Source organism: Procambarus clarkii, chromosome 84, assembly GCF_040958095.1.
Source record: "Procambarus clarkii isolate CNS0578487 chromosome 84, FALCON_Pclarkii_2.0, whole genome shotgun sequence".
NCBI classification, from domain to species: Eukaryota; Metazoa; Arthropoda; class Malacostraca; order Decapoda; family Cambaridae; genus Procambarus; species Procambarus clarkii.
Window position 1 is genome coordinate 20,980,371 of NC_091233.1, and position 17,945 is coordinate 20,998,315.

The 17,945-nt window shown below is 46.3% G+C and overlaps 1 protein-coding gene across 4 annotated transcripts in view; it reads right to left on the reverse strand.

Annotated features, from left to right (window-relative positions):
* Nucleotides 1-17,945, reverse strand: part of LOC123774910 (allatostatin-A receptor) — a 395,408-nt gene that overhangs the window by 8,903 nt on the left and 368,560 nt on the right. For all 4 annotated transcript variants that reach the window (XR_011225481.1, XM_069316606.1, XM_069316607.1 and 1 more), the window contains 5 exons: nucleotides 16,266-17,945; nucleotides 9,737-9,894; nucleotides 3,771-3,979; nucleotides 2,884-3,053; nucleotides 1,468-1,665 (listed from right to left, as the gene is read on the reverse strand). The exon at nucleotides 16,266-17,945 is cut by the window's right edge and continues 703 nt beyond it. Coding sequence is in view for 3 of the 4 variants with exons in the window: in XM_069316606.1 (XP_069172707.1) it covers nucleotides 1,468-1,665; nucleotides 2,884-3,053; nucleotides 3,771-3,979; nucleotides 9,737-9,894; nucleotides 16,266-16,430 (900 nt within the window). In the remaining variant the exon portion in view is untranslated. The remainder of the gene's footprint in view (nucleotides 1-1,467; nucleotides 1,666-2,883; nucleotides 3,054-3,770; nucleotides 3,980-9,736; nucleotides 9,895-16,265) is intronic.

Genomic DNA, 17,945 nt, shown 5'->3' on the forward strand with positions numbered 1-17,945 from the left:
AGGAGCTGCCTCGTATGGACCAATAGGAGCTGCCTCGTATAGACTAATAGGAGCTGCCTCGTATGGACCAATAGGAGCTGCCTCGTATGGTCCAATAGGAGCTGCCTCGTATGAGTCCAATAGGAGCTGCCTCGTATGGACCAATAGGAGCTGCCTTGTATGGATCAATAGGAGCTGCCTCGTATGGACCAATAGGAGCTGCCTCGTATGGGCCAATAGCAGCTGCCTCGTATGGGCCAATAGCAGCTGCCTCGTATGGGCCAATAGCAGCTGCCTCGTATGGGCCAATAGCAGCTGCCTCGTATGGGCCAATAGCAGCTGCCTCGTATGGGTCAATAGCAGCTGCCTCGTATGGTCCAATAGGAGCTGCCTCGTATGAGTCCAATAGGAGCTGCCTCGTATGGACCAATAGGAGCTGCCTCGTATAGACTAATAGGAGCTGCCTCGTATGGACCAATAGGAGCTGCCTCGTATGGGCCAATAGCAGCTGCCTCGTATGGACCAATAGGAGCTGCCTCGTATGGGCCAATAGGAGCTGCCTCGTATGGACCAATAGGAGCTGCCTCGTATGGACCAATAGGAGCTGCCTCGTATGGACCAATAGGAGCTGCCTCGTATGGACCAATAGGAGCTGCCTCGTATGGACCAATAGGAGCTGCCTCGTATGGACCAATAGGAGCTGCCTCGTATGGACCAATAGGAGCTGCCTCGTATGGGCCAATAGCAGCTGCCTCGTATGGGCCAATAGCAGCTGCCTCGTATGGGCCAATAGCAGCTGCCTCGTATGGGCCAATAGCAGCTGCCTCGTAGGGGCCAATAGGAGCTGCCTCGTATGGACCAATAGGAGCTGCCTCGTATGGACCAATAGGAGCTGCCTCGAATGGACCAATAGCAGCTGCCTCGTATGGACCAATAGGAGCTGCCTCGTATGGACCAATAGGAGCTGCCTCGTATGGACCAATAGCACCTGCCCCGTATGACCAATAGCAGCTGCCTCGTATGGACCAATAGCAGCTGCCTCGTATGGACCAATAGGAGCTGCCTCGTATGGACCAATAGCAGCTGCCCCGTATGACCAATAGCAGCTGCCTCGTATAGACCAATAGCAGCTGCCCCGTATAGACCAATAGCAGCTGCCTCGTATGGACCAATAGGAGCTGCCTCGTATGAACCAATAGCAACTGCCTCGTATAGACCAATAGCAGCTGCCTCGTATAGACCAATAGCAGCTGCCTCGTATGGGTCAATAGGAGCTGCCTCGTATGGACCAATAGCAGCTGCCCCGTATGAACCAATAGCAGCTGCCCCGTATGGACCAATAGGAGCTGCCCCGTATGAACCAATAGCAGCTGCCCTGTATGGACCAATAGACCCTATGCAGTGCCCAGGTAACCAAGTACCCAAGAATACCTGTATGGGCCAATAGGCCTTCTGCAGTTGCCTTTGTTCTTATGTTCTTGTTCTTACCTGAATAGGGAACCAGCAGACGATGAAGGTGACGACGACGATGACGACCATCCTTGTGACCCGCTTCTTGCCGCGTACACTCTCAGCACTGCGGCTCCCGCCCAGCGACACGCCGTACCATAAGCGGTTGAGAATCATTAAGTAGAGTACCACGATCACCGTCAATGGCACGAAGTACATGGTGGTGATGAAGCCGATCTGTGGGGAGAACGAGGCTGTTGTAGTTGTGGTGTGGTGGTGGAGGCCTGGTCGACGACCGGGCCGCGGGGACGCTGAGCCCCGGAAACACCTCAAGGTAGGTGGTTATGATGGTGGAGACCTGGTCGACGACCGGGCCGCGGGGACGCTAAGCCCCGGAAGCACCTCAAGGTAGGCGGTTATGGTGGTGGAGGCCTGGTTGCGACCGGGCCGTGGGGACGCTAAGCCCCGGAAGCACCTCAAGGTAGGCGGTTATAGTGGTGGAGACCTGGTCCCGACCGGGCCGCGGGGACGCTAAGCCCCGGAAGCACCTCAAGGTAGGCGGTTATGGTGGTGGACACCTGGTCGCGACCGGGCCGCGGGGACGCTAAGCCCCGGAAACATCTCAAGGTAGGCGGTTATGATGGTGGAGACCTGGTCGACGACCGGGCCGCGGGGACGCTAAGCCCCGGAAACACCTCAAGGTAGGTGGTTATGGTGGTGGAGACCTGGTCGACGACCGGGCCGCGGGGACGCTAAGCCCCGGAAACACCTCAAGGTAATGCAGCACATGGGCCAATAGGACCAAAAGCTGGTCAAAATTAAACTTAAAACCTGTATTTTCAATAGAAATGACAGACTAAATATCTTGGCCATCGGCCATGCTCTATACTCTCGTTTTCTAAAAGTCCTCAAGACAAAGAAAATGGAATAGAGTACATTGATTCATGCAAATGGTGAGAATAAACTTTACGTAGAGCATATAGTTTCTTGGACATCTAGAAGCACAGATTTACACACACAAACATAACAAATATGCAGGCGATGAGTCACAATAACGTGGCTGAAGTATGTTGACCAGACCACACACTAGAAGTTGAAGGGACGACGACGTTTCGGTCCGTCCTGGACCATTCTCAAGTTGATTGTGACTTGAGAATGGTCCAGGACGGACCGAAACGTCGTCGTCCCTTCACCTTCTAAGTGAGTACCATTTAAATCCCGGAACATCGTGGAGGAATTGACGGAAGACATCTCCCGTCACGCAGGGTGCAGTCGCACCTCCACAGATCTCCAGTATCAGCTCTTGATACTGGTAATGGCTCAAAAGGGCCACCACTTACGGGCTATTCATGCCCGTGCCACCTTTTGGCTGGCTTAATCTTCATCAATCAATCAGTGGAGGAATTGACAGTTTTAAGCACATAAAGTTGAAGAGAGAGAGGTTCGAACACTCACGTGGAAGGCCATGTGGTTGTATTCGTGGTCGAGGAAGGCACACTGGAAGTACACCTCGTCCTCGAACTTCTGCTTCTTGATACCGTGACACAGGTATAGCGGGATGCAGGAGGTCAAGATGAGAATCCAGCTCAAGGTGATGGAGTGAAGGGCGTTCTTCTCCGTGCGGACTGTGGGGGGGATAAGACAGTAGAGTATCACGTCAGTATCACGTCAGTATCACGTCAGTATCACGTCAGTATCACGCTACTACGAAAATTGCTACGATTCGCGCCCCGACACAGAGGCGACGGGGGTAGGAAAGAGCCTAACCCAAATCACGTAAAAATTCTAAGTTGCAATCGGAAAGTCGCACAGAGATCGGCAGTTGCAATATACGAAGTTGCAATGTTCACTCTAAGAGATTGGGCGTCTTAGGAATGTGAGAGATTTCTGCAAATTCTCCTTCTAATATGACCTTCCATGTTGAATGTAAGGGTGAGGCTCTTCTGAGTCAATGAATATAAGGGTGACGCTCTTATGACTCGCTGAAGGGTAAGAGTGACACACTTCTGACTCACTATTAATGCCTAAACACTACATAACCTGAACAAATCCACAAGGGCCGTGACGAGGATTCGAACCTGCGTCCGAGAGCATCCCAGACACTGCCTGACTGAGCTACGACATGGGATCAAGGGGCCTACGAAATCGGCCCTCGTGGATTGGTTCATTTGACGCATCACGCAATTGTGATTTCTGTGTATAATACTTAACTTGAGAACCATACTCAGCACACTACACAGTACTCAGCACACTACACAGTACTCAGCACACTACACAGTACTCAGCACACTACACAGTACTCAGCACACTACACAGTACTCAGCACATTACCCAGTACTCACTGGTGAGAGCAGCGATAGGATGAACCACCGCTAGGAATCGGTCGAAGGAGAGTAGGAGTAGCGTGTAAACAGAGGCGTAGGCGGTGACATAGGTAAGATATTGCACAGTCTTACACCATATGCTGCCGAAAGGCCAGGTCGGCAGGATGTAGTCAGAGGCGGTGAAGGGCACACAGAATACTATGAAGAGCAGGTCCGCCATCGCCAGGCTGCAAAGAGAGGGAGATTCAAAATCAGATTTCAGAAATTTTGTTCATGTATTTTATTCTTTTTTTATGCATTCTATGGGTGGTAGTGGACCCCATACCCATCCTGTGGGTGGTAGTGGACCCCATACCCATCCTGTGGGTGGTAGTGGACCCCCATACCCATCCTGTGGGTGGTAGTGGACCCCCATACCCATCCTGTGGGTGGTAGTGGACCCCCATACCCATCCTGTGGGTGGTAGTGGACCCCATACCCATCCTGTGGGTGGTAGTGGACCCCATACCCATCCTGTGGGTGGTAGTGGACCCCATACCCATCCTGTGGGTGGTAGTGGACCCCCATACCCATCCTGTGGGTGGTAGTGGACCCCCATACCCATCCTGTGGGTGGTAGTGGACCCCCATACCCATCCTGTGGGTGGTAGTGTATGCTGTTTCTCGGTGTATGTATACACTGGAAATATACTTTAGTCCTGGACAACAGCCTGGTGGATCAGTCCGGCAACCAGGAGGCCTGGTCGACGACCGGGCCGCGGGGACGCTAAGCCCCGGAAGCACCTCAAGGTAACCTCAAGGTGGACTGTGTTCAGGACTTCAGTATACTTAGTGGTTGGTCAGTAAGGTATTGTGGTGGTCTTAATAACCCTCCAGAGGTTGATAGGCCTTAAGTCCAACACCAAACTTAGTGGTTGGTCAGTAAGGTATTGTGGTGGTCTTAATAACCCTCCAGAGGTTGATAGGCCTTAAGTCCAACACCAAACTTGGTGGTTGGTCAGTAAGGTATTGTGGTGGCCTTAATAACCCTCCAGAGGTTGATAGGCCTTAAGTATAACACCAAACTTGGTGGTTGGTCAGTAAGGTATTGTGGTGGTCTTAATAACCCTCCAGAGGTTGATAGGCCTTAAGTCCAACACCAAACTTGATGGTTGGTCAGTAAGGTATTGTGGTTGTCTTAATAACCCTCCAGAGGTTGATAGGTCTTAAGTCCAACACCAAACTTGATGGTTGGTCAGTAAGGTATTGTGGTGGCCTTAATAACCCTCCAGAGGTTGATAGGCCTTAAGTCCAACACCAGACTTGGTGGTTGGTCAGTAAGGTACTGTGGTTGTCTTAATAACCCTCCAGAGGTTGATAGGCCTTAAGTCCAACACCAGATCACACCAAGACACATGCTATTGTGTGCAACCATAAAACTAGCTACAGCTGTATTACATCTATATACATTGTAAATTATATACATTCAGCATTATAAATTACCCGAATACAATAGGCCGTATAATGGGAGAAAATTTAGATGGGCCATCTCATTCAAACAATCTAGCCATTGTCATCTTCACCATTGTTTTATGCACAATCATGATGATGATGTTAAAGATTCGCTACCTGGAACATAAAGTTCCAAGTAGCACGGGCTATGGTGATCCCGCAGTCGTATATATTCATAAGTGGCTGTTTGTTCATGCAAGTTATTGCTGTCAACGAGACTAGTGCCAGTGAAGTTGGATGAAAATAGTGCCAGTGAAGTTGGATGAAAATATTACCAGTGAAGTTGGATGAAAATAGTGCCAGTGAAGTTGGATGAAAATAGTGCCAGTGAAGTTGGATGAAAATAGTGCCAGTGAAGTTGGATGAAAATAGTGCCAGTGAAGTTGGATGAAAATAGTGCCAGTGAAGTTGGATGAAAATAGTGCCAGTGAAGTTGGATGAAAATAGTGCCAGTGAAGTTGGATGAAAATAGTGCCAGTGAAGTTGGATGAAAATAGTGCCAGTGAAGTTGGATGAAAATAGTGCCAGTGAAGTTGGATGAAAATAGTGCCAGTGAAGTTGGATGAAAATAGTGCCAGTGAAGTTGGATGAAAATAGTGCCAGTGAAGTTGGATGAAAATAGTGCCAGTGAAGTTGGATGAAAATAGTGCCAGCCAAGCGAAAAATTAACATTTGTCGCCATTCCTGGATTTTAATGAGAAATTTATTTCACTTTAGGAAAGAGATTGCAGCTAATTGTCTTTGGAAAACACGATAGAAAAGTTCTATTAATATAAACTTCATTAAATTTTCTTCAAGAAACCGCCGAAGAAAGGGGGAATCTCCCTCCTATGACGAGCTTAGAAAATTTGAGCATAAAATGGAAAATATAATTGATAGCTGATAACGAAGAACGTTCATAGAGTTGCCTTGAGGATAACAAGATGTTCTTTACGGTGTTGGTGGTCGATATCAGTGTGTATTATTAATCAGTATGCGATTCATATAATATGTTGAGTTATTTGGAGTTTGCATTGTAATGCACTTGCAAGTAGCCCTTACCGTGGACGTAGCACTCAGGGCTAACAGGATCACAGTAACTGCACCAAGAGTAGGTATGTAGCCTTGTGCTTCTTTACCCTGGGCTCAGCCTTAGGTATAGAGCCTTATACGTCTTTATCCTGGGCTCAGCCTTAGGTATAGAGCCTAATACGTCTTTACCCTGGGCTCAGCCTTAGGTATAGAGCCTTATACGTCTTTACCCTGGGCTCAGCCTTAGGTATAGAGCCTTATACGTCTTTACCCTGGGCTCAGCCTTAGGTATAGAGCCTTATACGTCTTTACCCTGGGCTCAGCCTTAGGTATAGAGCCTTATACGTCTTTACCCTGGGCTCAGCCTTAGGTATAGAGACTTATACGTCTTTATCCTGGGCTCAGCCTTAGGTATAGAGACTTATACGTCTTTATCCTGGGCTCAGCCTTAGGTATAAAGCCATATATGTCTTTATGCTGGCCTCAGCCTTAGGTATAGAGCCTTATACTTCATGCTATCCTCAGCCTTAGGTAAGTAGCCTTGTGCTTCTATATGTTGGGCTCAAACAGCGAGGAGTCGTACACATAGAACATCAGCATCGTTTGGCCATCACATGGGTGTTGTATCGGGAATAAGTAGGGATGTGTGTCAACGTGTTCTCTTTATAACACGATGCATTTTGACATTATTGTACATCAGTGTTTGGTCTTAAAAGTGGTAGCGGCTCGCGAAATTCATAATGTTTTCCGTTCGTGGGTCCTCTGCTAGGTTAGGTTAGACCACGTTAGTAGGAGAGTTTCCTGACGTTGAGAGCATAAGAACAGCATCGAAATTTACTTCCATACATTATAGATCATCAATGCGTTATGTTGGGAAGAGAAATCAATGCTAAAAAGAGTAGCATATTCTCTCACATTGAGTTTACTGTAGTGGACCCCATACCCATCCTGTGGGTGGTAGTGGACCCCATACCCATCCTGTGGATGGTAGTGGACCCCCATACCCATCCTGTGGGCGGTAGTGGACCCCATACCCATCCTGTGGGCGGTAGTGGACCCCCATACCCATCTTGTGGGTGGTAGTGGACCCCCATACCCATCCTGTGGGCGGTAGTGGACCCCATACCCATCCTGTGGGCGGTAGTGGACCCCATACCCATCCTGTGGGCGGTAGTGGACCCCATACCCATCCTATGGGTGGTAATGGACCCCCATTACCACCCACAAATGCAAGGAATTTGGTATAGATCACTGAATACATTTCTACTGGTCGGAATAGCCAAGCAAATCTGGCAGAGAGGTATACCCGGGCGTGTAGCTGTGTAATACCTTCTATCCTACAAGCTCAGCTCACTCGCAAAAAATGACTGTATATGTACAGGTTTTGATCTGAAAATGTCACCCCTTTATCCGTGTGATTCGGTGTGGTTTTCCTTCGTATTAAATACTGACTTGTTATTGAACACGTCGCGCCATGTTTGAAGCAATAGGTCAATAAATAATCCTGTCAAAGCGATGGAAATTGTAACACAATAGAGTAAATTCATATATATATATATATATATATATATATATATATATATATATATATATATATATATATATATATATATATATATATATATATATATGCAACACTGATCACAAAAACACTGATCCAAGTATGCAGAATAACCACATGTGAAAAATAGAAAATGCTTAACGCGTTTTCGGCTAATTCGCCTTCATCAGAGCAAAGTAGAATGAATGATGAATTATTCTACTTTGCTCTGATGAAGGCGAATTAGCCGAAAACGCGTTAAGCATTTTCTATTTTTCACATGTGGTTATTCTGCATATATATATATATATATATATATATATATATATATATATATATATATATATATATATATATATATATATATATATATATATATATAGATGGCCATAGACAGATGGCCATAACAAAGGCCATCTGTCTATTCGACGATTGGGGCCAGACTTTGCAGGGTGAATGGTCTGTATCCAGGGAAGGTAAGAGGCAAGTCGGGTCGGGGTCGAGCCAAATACCTTTGCTTGAAATGGGAAATGATAGCAACTTCCAGTCTTGCTAAATAAGTCCACATTCTCGCTAGTAATAATCTAGTTTATTATATTCTACATGACTAAACGCAGACAGTGATTAATAAAAATGATTAAAGAAATGAAGGGAAAGTAGTGAAGAGCAGAGAGGATGGCGAAGGGTCGGAAAGATGAAGGATAGGGATAGTAAAGATGATGGCGAAGGGTAGGTAAGGGTAAGAAAGGTGGTGAAGGGTAGGGAATTAGGTAGCCAAGGGTAGGGAAGGTGGTGAGAGGGAAGGTTGCAGATAAGGGACCCAGCAGTGCCCTGGTAGCGATGATGGTTACAGAGGTGAAGCCTGTTTAGTGAAGATGGTACAGGTGATGCTGGTTGTGCAGTAAAGATGGTTACAGCGACGAAGATAGTGTAGAGAAGCTGTGGCAACCATCACCCGAGCCACGCCTGGTACTCCTCTAGTATATATGTGCGTGCGTGCGTGCGTGTGTGTGTGTGTGTGTGTGTGTGTGTGTGTGTGTGTGTGTGTGTGTGTGTGTGTGTGTGTGCGCGCGTGTGTGCGTGTGTGTGTGTGTGTAATTTACTGTTTATGCTTGCAGGATTTAGCTGTTGCTGCTACTCACTCCACACACACACACACCCACACACACCCCCACACACACACCACACACCCACACCACACACCCACACACACACACACACACACCCCACACACACCCACCCACACACACCCCCACACACACACACACACCACACACCCACACCACACACCCACACACACACACACACACACACACACACACACACACACCCACACACCCCCCCCCCACACACACACACACACCCACACACACACACCCACACCCACCACCACACACACCACACACACACACCCAGGATGCAGCCCAAAGCAGCCAAATCCCAGGCACCTACTGGTTACCTATGTTTCTGGTACCCCCAAAGACACTGCAAATTTAACGCTCGTGGTCAGACAAAACAATTTCAAATTTTACGAACTGATACATATGCATACGCTCTCTTCAATGTCAGTTTAAACAGACTACATCGAAGTCTGCCCGTTACAACACCCGATGGTCTGCCAAATGAATTGTAAAGGAATAATCAGACGCTCACCTGAAGATCAGGTAGTTGGTGGTGGACCTCATCTGCTTGTTAATAATCAGACGCTCACCTGAAGATCAGGTAGTTGGTGGTGGACCTCATCTGCTTGTTAATAATCAGACGCTCACCTGAAGATCAGGTAGTTGGTGGTGGACCTCATCTGCTTGTTAATAATCAGACGCTCACCTGAAGATCAGGTAGTTGGTGGTGGACCTCATCTGCTTGTTAATAATCAGACGCTCACCTGAAGATCAGGTAGTTGGTGGTGGACCTCATATGCTTGTTAATAATCAGACGCTCACCTGAAGATCAGGTAGTTGGTGGTGGACCTCATCTGCTTGTTAGCGATGATGACGATGACGACGAGGGTGTTGCCGAAGAGTCCCACCAGGACGATGATGCCGAAGATGATGGGCACGACGATGGCAACGATGAAGGCGTACTCGAAAGCCGGATTCTCCTGCAAACATAAGGAAGTTATGAGGAGAATGTGGTAAGCCAATATTATCTTGAGGTTATCTTGAGATGATTTCGGGGCTTTAGTGTCCCCGCGGCCCGGTCCTCGACCAGGCCTCCACCCCCAGGAAGCAGCCCGTGACAGCTGACTAACTCCCAGGTACCTATTTACTGCTAGGTAACAGGGGCATTCAGGGTGAAAGAAACTTTGCCCATTTGTTTCTGCCTCGTGCGGGAATCGTGACTGAAACTGAAAGGGATATGAGGGCATATGAGGGCTCAGTCGATTAAGGCAGTGTCTGGGATGCTCCCGGACGCAGGTTCGAATCCTCGTCACGGCCCTTGTGGATTTGTTCATTTGATGCATCACGTTAGTGTGATCTCTGTGTGTAATGAGGGGCAAGGAGCTAGGACATGAGGAGGGGGACATGAGAACATGGAGCTGGGATGTAAGGACAGGGCTAAGGAACGGTGTCTAACCATCTAGACCATCAGGGAGTCGAACTCCGGCGTTGTAAGATACAAGAGCCGTCGTTGTACCGACACATCGAAGTGGATAGAGAGATTTGAGTGTTTTGTAGACCTTCACTCTCCTTTGTCTCCAATGAGCGCCATTGTTTCATCGACTAAGCCTGAGACAATCTTATTTTTTCCTTTTTTTCTTATTCAATCTTATTTAACAAATCTATATATACAGGAAGTCTGTAGTTTGGGTTATCGGCGGTCCTCGTAAGCCAATTCCTAACTTTTCCCAGGATGCAACTCACAACAGTTGACTAATCCCACGTCCGTATTTACTGCTGGGTGAACAGAAGCGTTAGATGAAAGAAAACACGCCTCTCGATTGTGAGCCAAGGATGTAGACTACTGTGCTAAAGGAACACAATACTCAAGGGTCACTTACTTTTAACTTAATACTATGTTAATATTGTTAAGACACTAAGGAAATGTTTCGTCTAATGTTAGATTCATTAAAAGTGACTTTGGAGTACAAGTACAGTGCTCGAGATGTTAGGTTAATGTTATTGATGTTTTCACGTCTAGGGGTCATTATTATACGGCTTTGTCAGCTTCTATGATCTTAATATATAGGCAAGACAACAGCTGAAGAAAATATTAGTGTGATCAGCCTCAGGAGTGCTACTAAGGTCTATCAGCCTCAGGAGTGCTACTAAGGTCTATCAGCCTCAGGAGTGCTACTAAGGCCTATCAGCCTCAGGAGGACTACTAAGGTCTATCAGCCTCAGGAAGGCTACTAAGGCCTATCAGCCTCAGGAAGGCTACTAAGGCCTATCAACCTCAGGAGAGCTACTAAGGCCTATCAACCTCAGGAAGGCTACTAAGGCCTATCAACCTCAGGAGAGCTACTAAGGCCTATCAACCTCAGGAGGCTACTAAGGCCTATCAACCTCAGGAAGGCTACTAAGGCCTATCAGCCTCAGGAGGCTACTAAGGCCTATCAGCCTCAGGAGGACTACTAAGGCCTATCAACCTCAGGAAGGCTACTAAGGCCTATCAACCTCAGGAGGACTACTAAGGCCTATCAACCTCAGGAAGGCTACTAAGGCCTATCAGCCTCAGGAGGCTACTAAGGCCTATCAACCTCAGGAAGGCTACTAAGGCCTATCAGCCTCAGGAGGCTACTAAGGCCTATCAACCTCAGGAAGGCTACTAAGGCCTATCAACCTCAGGAAGGCTACTAAGGCCTATCAGCCTCAGGAAGGCTACTAAGGCCTATCAACCTCAGGAGGCTACTAAGGCCTATCAACCTCAGGAGGCTACTAAGGCCTATCAACCTCAGGAAGGCTACTAAGGCCTATCAACCTCAGGAGGCTACTAAGGCCTATCAACCTCAGGAGGCTACTAAGGCCTATCAACCTCAGGAAGGCTACTAAGGCCTATCAACCTCAGGAAGGCTACTAAGGCCTATCAACCTCAGGAAGGCTACTAAGGCCTATCAGCCTCAGGAGGCTACTAAGGCCTATCAGCCTCAGGAGGACTACTAAGGCCTATCAACCTCAGGAAGGCTACTAAGGCCTATCAACCTCAGGAGGACTACTAAGGCCTATCAACCTCAGGAAGGCTACTAAGGCCTATCAGCCTCAGGAGGCTACTAAGGCCTATCAACCTCAGGAAGGCTACTAAGGCCTATCAGCCTCAGGAGGCTACTAAGGCCTATCAACCTCAGGAAGGCTACTAAGGCCTATCAACCTCAGGAAGGCTACTAAGGCCTATCAGCCTCAGGAAGGCTACTAAGGCCTATCAACCTCAGGAGGCTACTAAGGCCTATCAACCTCAGGAGGCTACTAAGGCCTATCAACCTCAGGAAGGCTACTAAGGCCTATCAACCTCAGGAGGCTACTAAGGCCTATCAACCTCAGGAGGCTACTAAGGCCTATCAACCTCAGGAAGGCTACTAAGGCCTATCAACCTCAGGAAGGCTACTAAGGCCTATCAGCCTCAGGAAGGCTACTAAGGCCTATCAACCTCAGGAAGGCTACTAAGGCCTATCAACCTCAGGAGAGCTACTAAGGTCTATCAGCCTCAGGAAGGCTACTAAGGCCTATCAACCTCAGGAGGCTACTAAGGCCTATCAACCTCAGGAAGGCTACTAAGGCCTATCAACCTCAGGAGGCTACTAAGGCCTATCAACCTCAGGAAGGCTACTAAGGCCTATCAACCTCAGGAGGCTACTAAGGCCTATCAACCTCAGGAGGCTACTAAGGCCTATCAGCCTCAGGAGGGCTATAAAGGTCGATAAAAATATGGTACTAAATAGGAAGCTAAATAGGAAGCTAAATAGGAATTAGCAGTTGTAAATAATTTTCAATTACACACATCATTAAATAATAAAACCACAAGAAGCTAACATCTACAAAAGAAAGAAATTAAAAACTTAATCAACTAATCTTTGCAACAATGAATAATAACATAAAAACTCTTTTGAAGTTCAGTTTAATGAAAAAATCTCGACGAAAAAGAACATTCTAGAAACATCAAATTCCACTGAATGACCTATATGAGAATTTTAACCCTTTGTATCAGAGGGTTGGGTTCTGTGAATGCCACTGTGTTTTAATTAGAAACCGTGATAATTGGGTTGGAATCATGAGGCTGGTGCATGGAACAGAAAACGAGGCACGCAGTATTTCCAATTCGAACATTACCCTTTGTATTTGTCAATAAATAACTCTGAAATATTTACTGTTACTCTAAAATGATATTTTATATGATATTTTCTTTACTGCTGTTAAAATTATCAAATTAAAATCATATATATTTATATTTGCCTATAAGAGTCTGTTCAAAGAGGCCAGATGCTTGGGGATAGCCTCACTCAAATTTGCAGGGAAAACGGTCTGGGGTACGGGACGGTCATAGGCTGGTTGGGGTAGGTTATAAGATAAATACTTTAATAATAATAACGATAAAAATCATTCCATATTCATGGTGTTAAGGGTGGGAGTCAAATGTGAAACATGGTGTGTGATTAACATGGGAGTTCTTAATACCATAATATCATTTATTAGACCCATATAGTTGTTTCAGTGATTCTTAATACATTTTCTGAGATGGGAAGAGGGAGAGGACGAAGGGGGAGATGGAGTGAAGGGAGTGGGAAAGGATGGAAAGAGGAGGAAGAGACTTGGGTGCAACAGCGTACCCCTTCTATATAAATAGAGATGATTCTCTGATCCACATACACAGCCCCGCTCCTGTGCCAGGTAAGTCCACTACGGGCTCACCATAGCCCGTGCTACTTGCCCCGCTCCTGTGCCAGGTAAGTCCACTACGGGCTCACCATAGCCCGTGCTACTTGCCCCGCTCCTGTGCCAGGTAAGTCCACTACGGGCTCACCATAGCCCGTGCTACTTGGAACTTGTTCCGAGTAGCTGAATCTATAACAACAACTCTCTGTTGCAGGTTGGAGGGATACACTAACAGTGCTCTCTTCTGGCATGTTAAGGACTCTTAATCATCCCGTAGTTTGGTCTGCTAAAGTAACCTTTCCTGCCTCTGCTCTTAATAGACGCTATCTTCTTAAGTCGGCTCGCCTACCCAACATGAACTTTAAGTCCTGGCTTTGTTGCTGTTGACACACACAGAACATAAATCCTCTAACCTCCTTAAACCTGATCTGACTTAGATCACGTTTAAGGAGGTTGTCTTTCAGTTTCGTGAGCCACAGAAAATAAGTTTCGGTACAATAGGTTAACAGAAGGGACAGTTACTGTATTGTTGGGCGTTTCATCCGAGGTATTAAGGCGGTTAACCTTCCTTTTAATGGTTTACGAGATCCATTATTGACTAGAACTTGCCTTACTCTAACGAGTTCCTCATGAACCTGCTTCCAAATGGAACCATGTCAACCACGGGAGTACGGTTGACATGGCTGTGACTCATACGTCAGGCTGCGAGCAGCCGCGTCCAACAGCCTGGTTGATCAGTCCGGCAACCAGGAGGCCTGGTCGACGACCAGGCCGCGGGGACGCTAAGCCCCGGAAGCACCTCAAGGTAACCTCAAGGTAACGGTTGACGTGGGCGTTAACAACGCCTTGCTTCTACCTGTCAGGGCTTTCATTTCTAACATTAAGGCACATGCCTATGTTGATCTGTCTCTCTATGTCTCTCTCACCGTCTGTCTTGCTGACTCTTCGTCTTTTGCTATCGTTGAATCTGATTCTGTCGCTGCCTATCTTTCTCTCCTCTCCTCCTCTCTGCCCCCTCTCTCTCTCCCTCCCTCCCTCCCTCCAATCATGAACAGACTGATCCTAATGCCTGTGTTGACCCGGTTTATATGTTAACTCAGTGCCCAGGTCGACCCGGAACCCGTGCCGGCCTTCTGATCTTGTCAAACAAGTGCTTGGATGGACTCCATGTATAACTCTGTGAGCATGCATTGGGTGTTATAAAAGGGATGGGGGCCTAGAGAGAGAGAGAGAGAGAGAGAGAGAGAGAGAGAGAGAGAGAGAGAGAGAGAGAGAGAGAGAGAGAGAGAGAGAGAGAGAGAGAGAGAGAGAGAGAGAGAGAGAGAGAGTTATAACAGGTGTTGTCAGATGGGGTGTTGTACCTACTCAATGCGATACCGTCTAGTGTTGCGCTCTTGGAGCTGTATTATTGACGCAGCCAACACACACAGTGTTGCTTATTGCAGTTTAATAGATAGAATTATTTAGACAATTTTGGCATGATCAACGCATAAGTTTTATGCTATGGCAAAAAATAGAGAGTCGAAGTCACTGGTATTATGATATTTTGTGTGGAATGTCGTGTCTAATAGGCCAAGTTGTCTAACATGCCGAATGTTCATGAAATTATATATTTTTCTATTTATTTTCTTATGGAATGATGAAGCTTTCCATTATTTTATATATGATTAGATTTTTTTAATTTGAGTTAAACTGTATCAAACCTAACATAACTAAGTCAGTAATTCATGTTATTGATATAATAACATGAATTACTGGAATTAATGCTGGAATAAATCCATTTGGAAAGAAATATTTTAAAATAACAAAAAATCACACTGCTTGTTAGGCAAATTGGGCCTTGCATACTAGGCCAAATAGTGCAATTCTGGCTATTTGGTAAGGCATATATAACACATGCTGGGGTACAGGGACTAGGAAGTATGAGGATAAAGTAACTGGCATATTAGAAATCCTTGTCATCACCTCCCTTGTCTTGAGGTTGTCTTGAGATGATTTCGGGGCTTTTTAGTGTCCCCGCGGCCCGGTCCTCGACCAGGCCTCCACCCCCAGGAAGCAGCCCGTGACAGCTGACTAACACCCAGGTACCTATTTTACTACTAGGTAACAGGGGCATAGGGTGAAAGAAACTCTGCCCATTGTTTCTCGCCGGCGCCTGGGATCGAACCCAGGACCACAGGATCACAAGTCCAGCGTGCTGTCCGCTCGGCCGACCGGCTCCCTGCTCTAAATAATGGAGCAGGGAGATGGGACAAGGAGGTGGGATATGGGAATACTGGGTTGGGATGCGAGGACAAGGATATGGGATAATGATCGGTTCCCCTCCACTTGGATCATGGGGGGATCGAACGCCGACCCTGCAATTAGCGCAGCCGTCGCTTTACTGACCAGTCTCAGTGACTGGGCACATTAGTGAAATATAAATATGGTGAATATACAGACACGGTCACAATAACGTGGATGAATCAAAACCCATCCACACCTGAAACGTGAGTCTGTCCTGGCCCGATATCAAGTCCTTGGACTCGTATCAGCCCCTGGCCCCGATATCAAGTCCTTGGACTCATATCAGGCCTTGATAAAGGGCCCCAGATGGACCAAAACGTCGTCACTTTGAATCTTTCCACACGAGTGAGATGAGTAAATGTAGTGAATACAGACTCACCTCTCCAGTGGCGTTCTTGTTGCATAGTGGCAGCTTGCTGAAGTTGCTGGAGTTGCAGAGAAGATACGGAGACAGGAGGGACGGAAAGTACTCTATACCCGTCTGTTCGTCCATCTCAGTCCCTGTCTCGGGGGCCTCTAGCTCCGTGTCGTCTAAACCGTCCATCCTCCACACACACACCGACTCGAATCGTGGATAGTTTTTCTTCGAACACTGGCTAGTGCTAACACACCGACTCGAATCGTGGATAGTTTTTCTTCGAACACTGGCTAGTGCTAACACACCGACTCGAATCCCGGACAGTTTTTTTTCGAACACTGGCTAGTGCTATGTTCGAACACCTGTTACATTTATGTTCGAACACTGGTTAGTTTACCCCACACACTCTTCCACCACAACACTAGCTTCGCTACAAGCAATTAGATTCTCTCGGCTTCTGGAAAATCTACAAAGCCCCTTTTCTTCTCTGTAATGAAATTAAATTGCAATTATAGAATTGTTTAGTCGGACACTTGAGTGTAGGCAAATAGACTTTTTGCGTAGACAGATTTGTGGGTAGACAGATAGACTTGTGCGTAGATAATTAGATTTGTGCGTAGACCGTCAGACCTGAACGTAGTCAAGCTTGTGTGAAGTCAAAATTCTGCATAGGCAGGAACACTTATGCGTAAGCTTGAGAGATGATAAACGAAAACACTTTAATTAAGTATTAGTGTCTACTAATTAACGATTATAACGAGTTCTTAAGAATATTCCACAATTAACATTATTTATTATTTCCTGTGTATAAACGCAGCTTACATTGTTTACATATGTATAATAATTCATACATATGTATAATAACTGTTGCAGGGAGTAAAAGGTTTCGTTTGGCATTTGTTTAGAGTCTTAATCTTGTTTGTTCAGAGACTTACTCTCATATTATTCTCCTCCACGTCAAAAAGTGAGTTTTTCATTACGTTGAAACCATAGCTTCTTGTTCATGTTGGTTTCACAAAGTTTCGTGGCGGATTGTTTGGTTTAGTTTAGTGTAAAATGTTTGGCCCATTTAAGCAGGGAAAGTTTGTTTGGTAGTCTTTAGTGAAGAGTTGTTTCACCTTTAGCCGAGAACGTTTTAAATAACAACATTAGTTTGGTCTTAATGTGCTTTCTTTATAACTATCATTTACACTGTTTGGATTCCTAATCACTGTGATTAGGAATCACAGTGAATCACAAACTACCAAGTTTGTTTGGTAGTCTTTAGCGAAGAGTTGTTTCACCTTGTTTAGTCGAGAACGTTTTAAATAACAACATTAGTTTGGTCTTAATGTGCTTTCTTTATAATTAACTATCATTTACACCGTTTGGATTCCTAATCACTGTGACACTGTGAAAGTAGCGTACCAAAGAGTACACTGGGAAAAGTACCAAGTACCAAGGGGACCACTCAGCTCACAACCAACACAGAACTACAAGTCATGAAGGACTAGTTTCTTATGAAGCCTCTTGAAGTCCTGACTAATACATGGTTCTTTCCGGGGGTTCACAGGGGGCTGTTGTGTACAGGCTCAGGTCCAGCCCGAGGGAGAACCACAGGGTTTTATGAAATGTTAAGATTCCCTCAGGCAAAGTTGGGCATATGATGCTGTAAAAGTTAATCCACATTGATAATGATCTAATGGTGGTTTGAGGTTGTTT